Source organism: Giraffa tippelskirchi, chromosome 9, assembly GCF_054371585.1.
Source record: "Giraffa tippelskirchi isolate mGirTip1 chromosome 9, T2T-mGirTip1v1.2.pri, whole genome shotgun sequence".
Classification (NCBI taxonomy): Eukaryota; Metazoa; Chordata; class Mammalia; order Artiodactyla; family Giraffidae; genus Giraffa; species Giraffa tippelskirchi.
In genome coordinates this window covers 126,525,080-126,541,537 of record NC_137283.1, presented here as the reverse complement: position 1 = coordinate 126,541,537, position 16,458 = coordinate 126,525,080, and the positions used below count along the sequence as shown (strand labels likewise).

The 16,458-nt window shown below is 34.3% G+C and overlaps 1 protein-coding gene across 5 annotated transcripts in view; it reads right to left on the bottom strand.

The window, feature by feature from the left end:
- The window catches only part of RNGTT (RNA guanylyltransferase and 5'-phosphatase), a 203,431-nt gene that overhangs the window by 113,258 nt on the left and 73,715 nt on the right, over positions 1 to 16,458 (bottom strand). For all 5 annotated transcript variants that reach the window (XR_014064965.1, XM_081528556.1, XM_081528557.1 and 2 more), the window contains 2 exons: positions 13,852 to 13,923; positions 7,433 to 7,597 (listed from right to left, as the gene is read on the bottom strand). Coding sequence is in view for 4 of the 5 variants with exons in the window: in XM_081528556.1 (XP_081384682.1) it covers positions 7,433 to 7,597; positions 13,852 to 13,923 (237 nt within the window). In the remaining variant the exon portion in view is untranslated. The remainder of the gene's footprint in view (positions 1 to 7,432; positions 7,598 to 13,851; positions 13,924 to 16,458) is intronic.

Here is a 16,458-nt window from a genome sequence, read left to right as displayed (position 1 = left end):
GTAAGGTAATCTTAGAAAATTAATCTGAATGCCAGATGAACTACATACATATATATATATATATATAAAACCTAAACTTCCTAGCTAGTAGAGTATGCAAGAAAATAACAGATGAATATTTATAAAATCCTTATTAAACTAGATGAGTATAAGCGCTTGAAAAATTAGGTGCAGTTAAAAAAAGTTTTTGTATTCTGTTTAATCCTCTCAAAAGTTATTAGAAATCTTGATATTTATTACTTTCATCCTACACAGAAAACATTTTACTTTCAAAACAGTAAGAAATCATTGTAAAAATATTTTCCACAGAATTTTAATAAAGCAGTCAAACTGGACATTAGAGAGTAAAATGACTCCAAGCAGAGTAAAGCAAAGAAATTATTGCTAGAAACTTTTAAGAGATTATTAGGTCTTTGTTTTTCCTCATTTTTTTTTCTTTTTTCCTGTTTTAACTAAAGTGAGATAAAAGGAATGGAGTCTTGCTTAACTTATTTTTTAATTAATTTATTTTAATTGGAGGTTAATTACTTTACAATGTTGTAGTGGTTTTTTAAATACATTGACATGAATCAGCCATGGGTGTACATGTGTCCCCCATCCTGAACCCTCCTCCAACCTCCCTCCCCATCCCATCTCTCAGGGTCATCCCAGTACACCAGCCCTGAGCACCCTGCATCGAACCTGGACTGGTGATCTATTTCACATATGGTAATATACATGTTTTAATGCTATTCTCTCAAATCATCCCACCCTTGCCTTCTCCCACAGAGTCCAAAAGTCTGTTCTTTACATCTGTGTCTCTTTTGCTGTCTTGCATGTAGGGTCATCGTTACCATCTTTCTAAATTCCCTATGTGTGCGTTAATATACTGTATTGGTGTTTTTCTTTCTGACTTACGTCACTCTGTATAATAGGCTCTGGTATAATAGGCTCCAGTTTCATCCACTTCATTAGAACTTATTCAAATCCATTCTTTTTAACAGCTGAGTAATATTCCATTGTGTATATGTACCACAGCTTCCTTATCCATTCATCTGCCGATGGACAACTAGGTGGCTTCCATGTCCTGGCTATTGTAAACAGTACTGCAATGAACATTGGGGTACATGTGCCTCTTTCAATTCTGGTTTCCTTGGTGTGTATGCCCAGCAGTGGGATTGCTGGGTCATATGGCAGTTCTATTCCCAGTTTTTTAAGGAATCTCCACACTGTTCTCCATAGTGGCTGTACTAGTTTGCATTCCCATCAACAGTGTAAGAAGGTTCCTTTTCTCTGCACCCTCTAGAGCACTTATTGTTTGTAGACTTTTTGATAGCAGCCATTCTGACCAGCATGAGATGGTACCTCACTGTGGTTTTGATTTGCATTTCTCTGATAATGAGTGATGTTGAGCATCTTTTCATGTGTTTGTTAGCCATCTGTATGTCTTCTTTGGAGAAATGTCTGTTTATTTCTTTGGACCATTTTTTGATTGGGTCGTTTACTTTTCTGGAACTGAGCTGCAGGAGCTGCTTGTATAATTTTTAGATTAATCCTTTGTCAGTTGCTTCATTTGCTGTTATTTTCTCCCATTCTGAAGGCTGTCAACTCACCTTGTTTATAGTTTCCTTCATTGTGCAAAAGCTTGTAAGTTTAATTAGGTCTTGTTCGTTTATTTTTGCTTTTATTTCCATTACTCTGGGAGGTAGGTCATAGAGGATCCTGCTGTGATTTATGTCAGACAGTGTTTAGCCTATGTTTTCCTCCAGGAGTTTTATAGTTTCTGGCCTTACATTTAGATCTTTGATCCATTTTGAGTTTATTTTTACATATGGTGTCAGAAAGTGTTCTAGTTTTATTCTTTTACAAGTGGTTGACCAGTTCTCCCAGCACCACTTGTTAAAGAGATTGTCTTTTCTCCATTGTATATTCTTGCCTCCTTTGTCAAAGATAAGATGTCCATAGGTGCATGGATTTATATCTGGGCTTTCTGTTTTGATCCATTGATCTATATTTCTGTCTATGTACCAGTACCATACTGTCTTGATGACTGTAGCTTTGTAGTATAGTCTGAAGTCAGGCAGGTTGATTCCTCCAGTTCCAATCTTCTTTCTCTTGATTGCTTTGGCTATTCGAGGTTTTTGTATTTCCATACAAATTGTGAAATTATTTCTACTTTTCTGAAAAATACCATTGGTAGCTTGATAGGGATTCCATTGAATCTATAGATTGCTTTGAGTAGTATACTCATTTTCACTATATTGATTCTTCCAATCCAGGAACATGGTATGTTTCTCCATCTATTTGTGTCATTTTTTATTTCTTTCATCAGTGTTTTATAGTTTTCTATATATAGGTCTTTTGTTTCTTTAGGTAGATTTATTCCTAAGTATTTTATTCTTTTTGTTGCAATGGTGAATGGAATTGTTTCCTTAATTTCTCTTTCTGTTTTCTCATTGGTAGTATATAGGAATGCAAGGGTTTCTGTGTGTTAATTTTATATCCTGCAACTTTACTATATTCATTGATTAGCTCTGGTAGTGTTCTGGTGGTGTCTTTAGGGTTTTCTATGTAGAGGATCATGTCATCTGCAAACAGTGAGAGTTTTACTTCTTCTTTTCCAATCTGGATTCCTCTTATTTCTTTTTCTTTCCTTATTGCTGTGGCTAAAACTTCCAAAACTATGTTGAATAGTAGTGGTGAGAGAGGGCACCCTTGTCTTGTTCCTGACTTTAAAGGAAATGCTTTCAATTTTTCACCACTGAGGATAATGTTTGCTGTGGGTTTAACATTTTATTATGTTGAGGTATGTTCCTTCTATGCCTGCTTTCTGGAGGGTTTTTATCATAAATGAATGTTGAATTTTGTCAAAGGCTTTCTCTGCATCTATTCACATAATCATATGGTTTTTATCTTTCAATTTGTTAATGTGGTGTATCACATAGATTGATTTGCAAATATTGAAGAATCCTTGTATCCCTGGGATAAAGCCCACTTGGTCATGATGTAGGATCTTTTTAATATGTTGTTGGATTCTGTTTGCTAGAATTTTGTTAAGGATTTTTGCATCTATGTTCATCAGTGATATTGGCCTGTAGTTTTCTTTTTTGTGGCATCTTTGTCCGGTTTTGGTATTAGGGTGATGGTGGCCTCATAGAATGAGTTTGGAAGTTTACCTTCCTCTGCAATTTTCTGGAAGAGTCTGAGTAGGACAGGTGTTAGCTCTTTTCTAAATATTTGGTAGAATTCAGCTATGAAGCCATCTGGTCCTGGGTTTTTGTTTGTTGCAAGATTTTTGATTACAGTTTCAATTTCCATGCTTGTGATGGGTCTGTTAAGATTTTCTATTTCTTCCTGGTTCAGTTTTGGAAGGTTATACTTTTCTAAGAATTCGTCCATTTCTTCCAAGTTGTCCATTTTATTGGCTGATAGTAGTCTCTTATTATGATCCTTTGGATTTCTGTGTTGTCTGTTGTGCTTTCTCCATTTTCGTTTCTAATTTTGTTGATCTGATTCTTTTTTTTTTTCTTGATGAGTCTGGCTAATGGTTTGTCTATTTTATTTATCTTCTCAAAGAACCAGCTTTTAGTTTTGTTCATTTTTGCTACAGTCTCCTTTGTTGCTTTTTCATTTATTTCTGCCCTAATTTTTATGATTTCTTTCCTTCTACTAACCCTGGGGTTCTTCATTTCTTCCTTTTCTAGTTGCTTTAGGTGTAAAGTTAGGTTATTTATTTGATTTTTCTCTTGTTTCTTGAGGTATTGTTTATCTTTTTTTAATCAACCTTAATTTCCTAAAACCATTCAAGATCGATGCCTTGCTTGGTCTAGCTAAATGCTAACTACATATACCCCTCAAGGGAACATAACTACTCATGAGAGAAAGGTATGGAGTGGAGAGAGGCAAACAAGCAGGAAATGAAGACAACTTAGTAGAAATAACTTAGCAGAAACAGAACTTGCAAATGGGAGATAATCCAAGTTCAGGCTTGGTCATATGAAACAAAATAACAGGGAGTTTACTACAGAAGACAGCTATGCAAGTGTGATGGCAGGAGGTAGATGAGAACTCTGCACCTTCCTTTCAATTATGTCATGAACCTAAAACTGCTCTAAAAAATAAAGCCTTTTCAAAAGATAATAATAATATATTAAGACTAAGTAGGGCTTATCCCAGGAACAAAAGAAAGCTTCAGTGTTAAGATATATTTCCGTTTAATTCATAAAATAAATAAAACTAAGCTGGAAAGAAAACTATATTCTATCTATAGATTTACAGTAGATAAAAAGCCATTTGACAACACTGAACACCTAGTCTCGATTAAAAGTAAAATAATAAACAAAAACAAAACGGAGAAAAGAGAAGTCAATGAAAACACAAAGGCCTACAATAGCCAAAACAACTTCAAAAAAGAAGTACCAAGTTGGAAGATTAAGTCTGTCTGATTTCAAGATTTATTATAAACAAAAGTAGTCAAGACACTACCACCACAAAGACAGATAAAACACATCAACTGCACAGAACAAAGCATTTAGCAATAGGCCCAGACATACATGACAACTTATTTTTTATAAAGATGCAAAAGGAACTCAATGAAAAAAAAAAAAAGGATCATCTCATCAATACTTGGTGCAGGAACAACTGGATATCCAAATGCAAAACAAACAAAACCTATCAACAGGCTAAAAATAATTCTAATGTCTATGACTATGGATTAGTTAAGTAAAGTATGGTATAATGATAAGATGGAAATCTGTGCATCTATAAAAAAAAGATTGGAGGAGATCTCTATGTCCCAAAACTGGCACAAAGGAGACTCAAGATAAATTTTTAAGTTAAAAAAAAGGCAAAGTATAGGAAAGGAAGTTAAGAATCACCTCCTGGGTAAGGGTGGTAAGAATATAAATAAATGTACTTGCTTGTATAAAGAAATTCTGATGGATACAAGAAACGCTGATAGCAATGGTTACTCTTCTAAGATGATAAATAGAAACTATCTATTGTTTGACTTTAAAAATTTTGTTAACCATATTTAACCTATTCATAGAATTCTTTTTTAGCTGGCCTTCAAACTGGAAATGCAAATAAAATTGTAATTTAAGAAACTGCTACTTATTAATACTATTTAGGATGCTGCATTCTAACATCTATGCATGTATATTAAGTTAAAAATTGAACAATTCATTATCCCTTCACTAGTTTGACGGATCAAATTAGACAAAATGAAGAGGCTGTTTATAGAGCTTGTGTTAATGAAATTCTAAAATCACAATTATGTTCAAGATTTTATGACAGAAATAAAATTCTACTACTTTCTACCCAAAAGTACGCATTTTTCAGAATTATAAATTCTGTTTAAAACTATCTAAAACCTAGCCTTCCTCATAAAAATGATACATATTTCCCTGCTGCAGGAACAACTGGATATCCATATGCAAAATGAACAAAAACCTATCAACAGGCTAAAAATAACCCTAATGTCTATGACTATGGATTAGTTAAGTAAAGTATGGTATAATGATAAGATGGGAATCTGTGCATCTATTAAAAAAAAGACTGAAGGAGATCTCTATGTATCAAAACTGGCACAAAGGAGACTCAAGATAAATTGAATGCCGCATCATTCATAATATCACTACTTTATAATTTCCATTAACAAAGATAAAAATAATGAGAATCTCCAGAGCAATAACCTGTCAACTGTAGCTACTACTCTATAACTGGTGTTACCACAGCCTGCTTTAGACCTACTCTGCTATAAAACGTGCTTTCCCTCTGTATTCCACAACCCTACACTTTGGTAATAGAAACTGAGAACAAAAAATAACAGTAATAACTAAAAACGGAAGGGAAGGGGACTTATATTTAAAATGCCAAATATTAGAACTGCTTTAAAAAAATTTCCTACGATAATTTCAAAGCAGGATTTCATAAGTACAAAGGAAAATAAGAGCCTCATGTTTTTCTAGTGAAAAACTACATGAGAAGTTGTTCAACATAACTGCTTAAGATCCCTGAAGAACAATTTTCTAAGCATTTCTAAGCAGCACTGATTCTGACTAATAAAACTACACTAAGACACATTTTCTTAAACACTAAACTTTGAATTATGACAGCACAAGCTGTCAAAATGGTCTTTTAAAAAAATGAATGCAAACTAAAAGAATCTGGCTTCTGCTCAACTTTTATGCTGTATTAATAATTTAGAAAATATTTCTATAAGGGTACATAGCTCCAGTTAGCAGATTTCCATGAAGGGTGTGACCTTCTCTAAATGTTAACATTATCCTTACCCTACCAACTGGGCAGGGCACAGAAGTGTATGGCTCTTATAGGCACCCCATTCCTGCAGCCAAAACAGACAGAAAAGGCAAGCAGTGAACTGTAGGAAGGCTGTGGCAGCAGAAGTCAACCAACGGGACCATGCCAAGCAGGCATTATGCAAAATGTGAAAGTGGAATGGTAAGTTTGTATCTGTTGAGAAAAAAAGATAGGCATTCAACAGTGGTAAGGTTATTGTTACTATTATATCCAAGGGCTAATACCAAATTGAGCAGACTTGAGCAGAAGCAGTTCAAATACAACACAAACTTACATCATCCAACATGTGAGATTATACCAGAAAAAAATTTAAAACATGTAATTGCTCATGTTGCTTTATTTCCTGTATTCTTCTATCTTAACCACCCCTCTTCTGAAACATAATAATTCCATGGTGCATCTTTACTGTCAAATACTATGCAGCAGTTACAAATCTCTTTGCATGACACAGAAATATTTCCAAGTGAGTATTTCCAAGTACTGTTAAGTGAAATAAGTTCCAGAATATTTAGTTATGATGCATTTTCAGTGTCAAAACAACAAAAAAGCAATAGCAAAAGAAAACTCTCCGTGTGTGTATATATATATCCACATGTAAATCAGTTTTTTAAATAAGACTACACACTAAACACTGTTGACCTTCAGAAGGTCTAACAGGTGATTTTCACTTTATATAATTCTATACTCTTCACAGCTTTTTAAAAAACATACACCAACAACCATGAATCAAATACTATTATGAGAAACAAGAAACAACTTAAGTTTCCATCACTAAAATCTTACCAAGATAAAGTAGATAAACAACAAGGACCTACTGTACAGCACAAAGAACTATATTCAACATCATATAATAACCTATAATGAAAAAGAATATATATACATATATATGTAACTGAATTAATTTGCAGTACACCCGAAATTAACACAACATTGTAAATCAACTATACTTAAATTAAAAAAAAAAAAAGAATCTTGTGAATGTGCAGACTTGAGAATTTTACATGTCTGTCCAAAACAGTGCTATATTCAAGTAACTTCTGGAAAAATCAAGACGAGGGCCTCTAAGTGTCATTCATATTCCTTTCACAAGTTAAATTTTGATACACTATAAGTACTAATTAGAAAAATTTACCTTTCTTGAAGCATAGATGTCAAAAAATGGCTTATTTCTCACACTGAATGGTTCTTGTGTTTTGTCAATGAGCCCTGTCTTCATTTTTTCATGTCGAGGATTTATTATTTCTCTTTCTATACACTGCAGACGGATATTAAAATCACAATCTCCAACCGGCTGTGCCTGAATTAAACCAGACAATTATTTAAATTTCAACACTAAAAACTATTGTATCAGCATAGTTATTTAGGCTGTCACACTATACATAGCAGTCTATATAAACAGCATCCTTTGGAGTTGCCCAGTGCACAGCCTGCACCACCGTACATGCCAGCGCTGATAATTAGACTAATGATAGAAGCATACCTAAACATGCAAATACACATATACAAAATTATTTAAATTATAAATATATAAAAGAGTATAGGAAAATGATATAAATCTCCCCAAATACAAATTTTAGATCCAAAGCTTTCACATCTGAATTAAAGTATATATAATATACTCACTAATCACTTTTATTATTTATATGAACTAGCAAAACCTGCATAAAAACTAAAATCCAAGTAGGTAGGAAAGTGTATGTAAACAACAGACCAAAATAAGCAAAAAAAAAAAATCATCATTTTGTTGTTTAAAATGCTAACACCTTACAGCCATCAAGAAGTAGAAGATATTTATTAAAGAAATACATTACCAACTCTGAAAACTAATAAAGAACAAAGTTTATAAAATATATTCAAAAAAGAAAGTAATCTGCTCCTCCATATGTATATACACAGTATATATATCATGGTATACATATATGATGGGGTTCCCAGGTGGCACAGTAGTAAAGAATCCACCTGCCAATGCAGGAGACACAGAAGACATGGGTTTGATTCCCGGATCAGGAAGATTCCCTGGAGGAGGAAATGGCAACCCACTCCAGCATTCTTGCCTGGAAAGTTCCATGGACAAAGGATGGGCCACAGTCCATGGGGTTGCAAAAAGCTGGACATGACTGAGCATGCACGCAGCCAGAGGCGTATGTATATGATATATATACATAGCTTGAATGATGAAATAAAAAGTACATGCAATGCTTTTGCATGAGTTGAGGGTAGGGGCCTGCCCTCTCCTAACTGGATATACAAATATAGCTATAACACTTCACTTGGGTGACAGTAATGGTCCAGATAAGCAGCATCACCTCAACGGGATACCAAGTACTCTCTTCTTTACTTCACAATTAGATACCCTTCCCAGCATTTTGCCTATCTTTTCTGCCTTCTTCCTCTTCTCTAATCTATATTACTCAACCTAACATTTACCCAGCCTACTGTTTACAAAGAGGTGGCAACACTTGTTTAAGCTGTGAACATTAAATACACCTCAAGGATGACTTTTTCTCTACTTTGGAAGGATGACAATTTTGATATTCGGCAAAAAATATGGAGCAAAACAAAGTGAATGAGAGCTAGATATGAGGTAGAATATATTCCCTTTATATAAAGGCATACAGCTGTTTGTAACAGATGTTTATTGAGGAAATGGTAGTTAGTAAATAACCATGTAGTCCATCTGCAATCTTTTCCATGTCACCTATGTCATCAACAAGGTTAAAATACCTAAAATGTCAGGTTCATTCATTAGATGAGTTCAGACCCCTACAAATTACAGTGAAACAAGCAAGGCTTCTTTTTAAGAAATAAAATAAGAAGTCTAAAAATTATAGATAGAAAGTAAGTTCACCTTCAAATCTGTGCTACCTGTCATAAAGGAAGTTCCTGATAGATATGTGTTGAATTATGGAGAATAGACTACAGGAAGCACTCAATAACTATTGACTTCTCAATAGTCTTCTGTTTTGAGTTCTTTCATACATCAAAACACTACCCACACTGCCAGTGGAGCTATCTTTCAAAACAATTAAAGTATGATCGTATCATTAACATAACTAAAACCCTCCAGTAGTATCCTATTTTATACAGAACTGAGCTAAAATGTCTTATTCAAGTAATCTGGCCCCCGACCCATCAATCCATTCTCATTTCCTGCTACATCCCACATCTCACCACACATCAAGTACGCAAATGTCCCGACCTCTTAGGCTCACTCCTTCAAAATTAATGTGTCACTTTCTCTGTCTACAACTGCACACTTCAAATGACTCAACTATACCCACGGTAACCTGGATTATTCTCACCTCTCTGCTACCTCTCATATATCTCCCATATACTTCCCTATTTCTAATATCTTTGATATTATAATACTTTTATAATCATTTCTTTAATTTACATCCCCATTCGTAAGTGCACTTCAAGTTTCTTTTAATTTTGCATTCAATCTAAACACATATCCTAACAACTGTGTATAATATATGCATATTAATCTCTAATAAGTTGCATATATACACAACTGTATATTATAAAACAGACAAAAATTGAATAATAGATTAAGAATAAATCTTTCTTCAATTCCCAATGAACTGTTGAGGAAGTAGCCTTTTTTGGAGGTCAGTACACTAAATCATGACCAGTGGTCATGTATGAATGTGAGAGTTGGACTGTAAACAGGGCTGAGTGCAAAAGAATTGATGCTTTTGAACTGTAGTGTTGGAGAAGACTCTTGAGAATCCCTTGGACTGCAAGGAGATCCAACCAGTCCATCCTGAGGGAAATCGGTCCTGGGTGTTCACTGGAAGGACTGATGTTAAAGCTGAAACTCCAGTATTTTGGCCACCTGATGCGAAGAGCTGACTCATTTGAAAAGAACCTGATGTTGGGAAAGATTGAAGGCAGGAGGAGAAGGGGAGACAGAGGATGAGATGGTTAAATGGCATCACCGACTCAATGGACATGAGTTTGGGTAAACTCCGGGAGTTGGTGATGGACAGGGAGGCCTGGCGTGCTGCGGTTCATGGGGTCACAGAGAGTTGGACACAACTGAGTGACTGAACTGACTGACACTAAATCATAAATTCCCTGGAGGCAAGAAATCATGTCCTAGTCTTCTGTGTATTCCTGATACCTAGAATAATACTTGACATATGAAAAATTATCAATGAGATTATTGCTGGACAAAATAGTAAACTAAGGGATTAAAAAGTTTTAAACTACTGTCTCAAACAAGTTTTTCTCATAGTGACCTTGATTTGATAAATCAAAATAAACAAAGTGGTTAATCATCAGTGAAAGTGAAAGTTGCTCAGTTGTGTCTGCCTCTTTGTGACCCCAAGAATTCTCCAGGCCACAATACTAGAGTGGGTAGCTGTTCCCTTCTCCAGGGGATCTTCCCAACCCAGGGATCAACCCCAGGTCTCCTGCATTGCAGGCAGATTCTTTACCAGTTGAGCCACCAGGAAGCCCTAAATGAAACCATCAATGAAAGCTCGGTGGTATATTTAAGAATTAACCATATGATGCTTTCAATTATATCTTATTATCAGAGTGAAAAATGTGACATTAAAATCAATGAAAAATAGTAACAGGCACTCAATAAATACTTAATGAATGAATGATTATAAACCTAGAGATGAAAACCATGAATTCATCATTTTTACAGCAAAATATGGATGAATTTCCTAAACAAGACACAAAAGCACAAACTTTGAGATCCGGTGACTTTGATTTCACTAAAATGAGAAAAATTCTGTGATATTAATTTGGAAAACATACTGTTTGCCACAACTAAGAATGGATTAGAATCCAGGAAGAATCCATAACTATTAGAAGATTTGAACTTGCAATTAAATCACAAAAGAAAAATTCAAGCAAGTAAAAATAAACATGAAATATGCTCAATTTCAAACTTCACTAGTAGTCCAGTGCTTGGGAACCCACCTGCCAAAGCAGGGGCAAGTGTTAGTCACTCAACTGTGGTCGACTCTTTTGCGACCCCATGGACTGTAGCCCAACCAGGCTCCTCTGTTCATGGAATTCTCCAGGCAAGAACACTGGAGTGGGTTGCCATTTCCTTCTCCAAAGGATCTTCCTGACCCAGAGATCAGAGCAGGGTCTCCTGCATTGCAGACAGATAGATTCTTTACTGTCTGAACCACTCACCAGGGAAGCTCAGGAATGTGGGTTCAATCTCTCGGAAGATCCCCCACGTTGCAGGGCAACTAAGCCTTTGCACCACAACTACTGAGCCAGCACTCTAGAGACCGTGAGCCACAACTACTGAAGCCCACAACACTCTACACTCCGTACTCTGCAACAAAAGAAATCATTGCAATGAGAAGTCCGAGCACCACAACTAGACAGTATCCTGCTCTACTGCAGCTAGAGAAAGCCTGCACCCAGCAATGAAGACCTAGGGCAGCCCAGAACAAATAAACAAATAAGTAAAAAAAAAAAAAAAAAATTGAAAATTAAAAAAAAAGAAATATGGTTAACTTCTTTAGTAACCAGGGGAAAACAAAACTATCCAGTTGCCAAAAATCTTAGTCGGAAAATATCAACTGTGGTAAAGTGGTACAACTACTTCTGAGGGGAATTTATCAGCACAACAAAAAAGCTGTAGTCACTAATGCAATCAGAATCTCCCTGAAGTAGGGATGAGGGACTGCATTTTTTTAAACGCTTCCCAGGTGATCATGGCTTCCCTGGTGACTCAGACGATAAAAAATCCACCTGGATTCTTTGACCTGTATGTGGAAGACCTGGATTCAATCCCTGGGTTGGGAAGATTCCCTGGAAGAGGGCATGGCAACTCACTCCAGTATTCTTGCCTGTAAAATCCCATGGACAGAGAAGAGAAGTTTGGCAAGCTACAGTTCATGGGGTTGCAAAGAGACACTTCTGAGCAACTAAGCACAGCACAGGTGATCATATCCCAAGAACGAGAACTGTCTTAGAGAAGCTTGGACACATGTGCACAATAAAAGGTATACAAAACTGTTCCATGCAACACCAGCATAACAGCAAAGTATGGAAACCCAAATGACCATCAAAGAGGGGAAAAAGATGAACGCTGTTTATTCATACAATGTAATAAAATACTAATTAATTAGAGTGAGTAAAGGTATTAAAAACATTCATGGGAATAATAAATAGCAACTTCAGGGTAGAAGCTGCTTCTGGATAAGGGGTGGTCATGAATGGAATGAGAGAGGTTTGCATAAGAAACTTCTACTAAATCTGTAATGATTTATTCCCTATTAAAAAGAAAATGGAGTAAAACTGACAATGTTAAACTTCAACAAACTGGGAGGTCAGTATATGAGTATTCCTCCTATTATTCACCATATTTTTGTGTGCTCTAAAATTCATTTTTTTTTTTTTTAAAGAATTAGAAGGCTGTTGTCTCAGACAAAGCTCCCAGGCAAATAAGTGACCCTACACTGAATAATATTAAAGCAGAGCTCATTATCAAGAGGCAAAGGAGACAGTGTGCCCCCAATCACAAAGAAACATGGCCATCCCCACTCTTTACATCTCATTATGGGCCACTGAACATTATCCAAGATTGGTGACGAGAATAATTCAATCCTGGGATGCATTACTCTTGAGAAATATAGTAGTCCCAAAAAGAACAAAACTAAAATTTGGTTTCTGACCTTCAGTTTCTCAAATTTAAAACTCTGTTTGAAATAGAAATTTAACAAAAAATGAGATATGTAATTGAAAATTTCTGAGAAAAAGTAATCTGGATTAATGCAATCCTGAATCTTAATACTGCAATTTAAAATGTATATCCCCCAAACCAGAACTTTTTAAAAATTTCGTTACAAATCTTCAAAGCCTTAAAACTTAATACTTTTTATCCTCAAAGTCTTAATTGCTTTCAGCCTGGTCTGAATACTAAGTGATTATGCAATTTGAATAACATGTCTAGAGGAACAATTATACCTTTTCATGGATATACACTATTGAAAGAACTTCTTGCATTTATAGAAGTCATCTTGTACTGCCTAAATAATTTAGTCATTATACCATAATTCAATATTAACAGGCAAACAGATTATAGGTAAGTCTAAAATTGTAGGAAACAGGTAGAGAATATAGTTCCTACTTTTTTATTTATTTACAAAAGGTAGTTTTACATTTTGTTTTCTTACTGCATCTTTCTGCCTCCATATTATACAATCAACACTCATAGTCAGTTTCTCTCTTTTTTTAAGTGATAGACAGTAATAAAATTTGAAGACTTTTTTAAATCCAGTACAAGATAGCTAAAATTGACAGTTTTCTATCTTACAAAATAGTGTCTTATTTTATCACAATTAAATTCACTTGAAGTTCCTAAAGAATCCAAAGACAAGAAATGTACAAAATGTTAGGTAATAAACAGTTAGAAAAGGAGATATAAAAGTATTAACAAGGTATCAAATGAGTAACTTGATAAGAGTCATCATTTTTCTTTCTTACTATCTCTAAGGTAATAATCCTTTTTGTTAAAAACCAATTATCTCAGTGACAATTTTTATTTTATAAGTTACAGAAAGTACTTACATTGAATTTAATTATGTCATATATCAAGTATCTAGGAACAGCCTGTCCATTAACTCTGTCAATAATCATTTCCTTGAAAGAGAAAAAAAAGGTAAGTTTATTCATATTTTAATAGCAATTTCTTTAGTTTGATTAAAATATAACAGTCATACAAACTAGTACATAAAGCATAAATACACCACTTGATGAAATTTCAAAGTGTATACACTTATATGCAAATCAAATCTATAGACTGTCAGCACCTCAAAAAGCCCCATCATGAATATATTCTGTGTTGCAATAAAATCATGACAATATTTCATTATATTTTTTATATGTGAATTACTATGCTACATTTCATGGTGTTTGGATTACTAATCAACTATTAGGAAAAAGAGACTACAAATTTTAAATTCCAAATATCAGGAACATTTAAAAAGTTAACTTTGTTAAATCATTATTGTTTTACGTTGTGTCATATGCCAGTTACTTTAATCATAAAACCTATAGGTAATAAATCGTACCCTTATTATAGATAAAATCTTCATGTGACCCATACAGTCTTTCTTGGTTCCATATCCCTCTACTATGATCAAAGGAGAAGTGCAAGAGAATATGATATCATACTCCATTAAGTGAAAAGAAGTTAAATTCCACACACTGACAGAAAAGAGATAAAGGACACTAAAGGGTAATTATAGGTATAAAAGTAAAATTTTTTTAATTTTATTTCTTAATACTAGGTTTTAACCTAAAATTCTTTTTCTTCCCTCATATTCTTCCTAGGAAAGTAAGCAAGCTATTTGTTATCTAATTTCATGATGAAATATTCACACAAAACCATTTAAAATTACAAAGAATACATTGATTTAGGACAGATATATTTAAGGAAGTATTACCAACTGGTTTCTTTCTCAAATTTTGCTTGCTGCACTACTGACATTTATTTATGGTTATCATCTTGAATGTAACATGACATGAATCACTTCTCTTACTTTAAACTGCTTACTGAAATATTTTTATTTAAGTATCTGAGAATTTTATGAGCCAACAAGGTAGTACCAATAACAGGTTTCAATTAATCTTTTCAAAAATGGGTGGATGGAAGCAACCTAGATGTCCATCAGCAGACGAATGGATAAGGAAGCTGTGGTACATATACACAATGGAATATTACTCAGCCATTAAAAAAATACATTTGAATCAGTTCTACTGAGATGGATGAAACTGGAGCCCATTATACAGAGTGAAGTAAGCCAGAAAGAAAAACAACAATACAGTATACTAATGCATATATATGGAATTTGAAAGATGGTAATGATAACCGTATATGCGAGACAGAATAAGAGACACAGATGCATAGAACAATTTTATGGACTCTGAGGGAGAAGGTGAGGGTGGGACGTTCTGGGAGAATAGCATTGAAACATGTATATTATCATATGTGAAACAGAACACCATTCCTTGTTCGATGCATGAGACAAGGGCTCAGGGCCGGGGCAATGGGATGACCCAGAGGGATGGGATGGGGAGGGAGGTGGGTGGGGGGTCCAGGAAGGGGAACACATGTAAACCCATGGCTGATTCATGTCAATGTATGGCAAAAACTATTACAATATTGTAAAGTAATTAGCCCCCAACTAAAATAAATAAATTTATTAAAAAAAAAAAAAAAAGCATATCCCAAAATGTCCTTTTTTATTTAAATACTTGTTAACAGATTTTCTTTAATCAATTATGTGGAGCTATTTATGAAGAAAACTTAACTATATTAAAGTTCAAATATTAGAAGCTGACTTAAAATGAAAAATAACATTATGTAAAAATGGTTGGTATGCATAGATAATTTAGGAAAAGACCTTTGATTATTTTTTTCATTTTTCAATTGATCTTTGATTATTTTTGTTTTAAACTGTTAAACTATACGCTTATATTTAAAATCTATACTTGTGTATTAACTGTACATTTAATTGTATGTAACTTTACTTTCTAGAATCCATCATTCCACATAATAAAGTGACAACAGTCTGTTTACAAAAAAAAAAAAAAATGGGTGGATGGAAGTTAAGCAGACTTACAGATTTAGAGAACAGACATCATAGAACTTCCCTCTCAAATTACCTGATGAAATGAGTAAATATGTATATTCTTCAAACATTAAAAATAACAAAAAAGAAAGTTTGTTATCAGCAAACAAAACAAGTAAAAAGGAATAACCAAACCAGTAAACTTTAAAAACATGACAGCCATGGAAACTACCAAAATTCTGGTAAAACAAAAAGGCACAGCAGGATTCAACCTGAAGCTCACTAAACCCCCAAAAGCCCTCTTCGTAAATGACAAATTCTTGATAACTGTCACTATTACACACAAATATAGAGAAGCAAACTCAGTGGTTATTCTTGTCTTTTTCTCCTCTTTAGACTGAAGAATAATTGAAATAGCAGAACACTGTGCCTGAAATAAAGGCTACAGGACTCCATGCTGAAGAAACAATCTGAGAGTTACTAGAATAAACTAGGGCTCCCAACTAGCTGAAGAAAACTTTCACCCACAGTTTTTAAAAGAGAATAGAACCCAGGGATTCTAACAAAAACCCAATACCTAGGTTGCATTCCTCCCAATAAC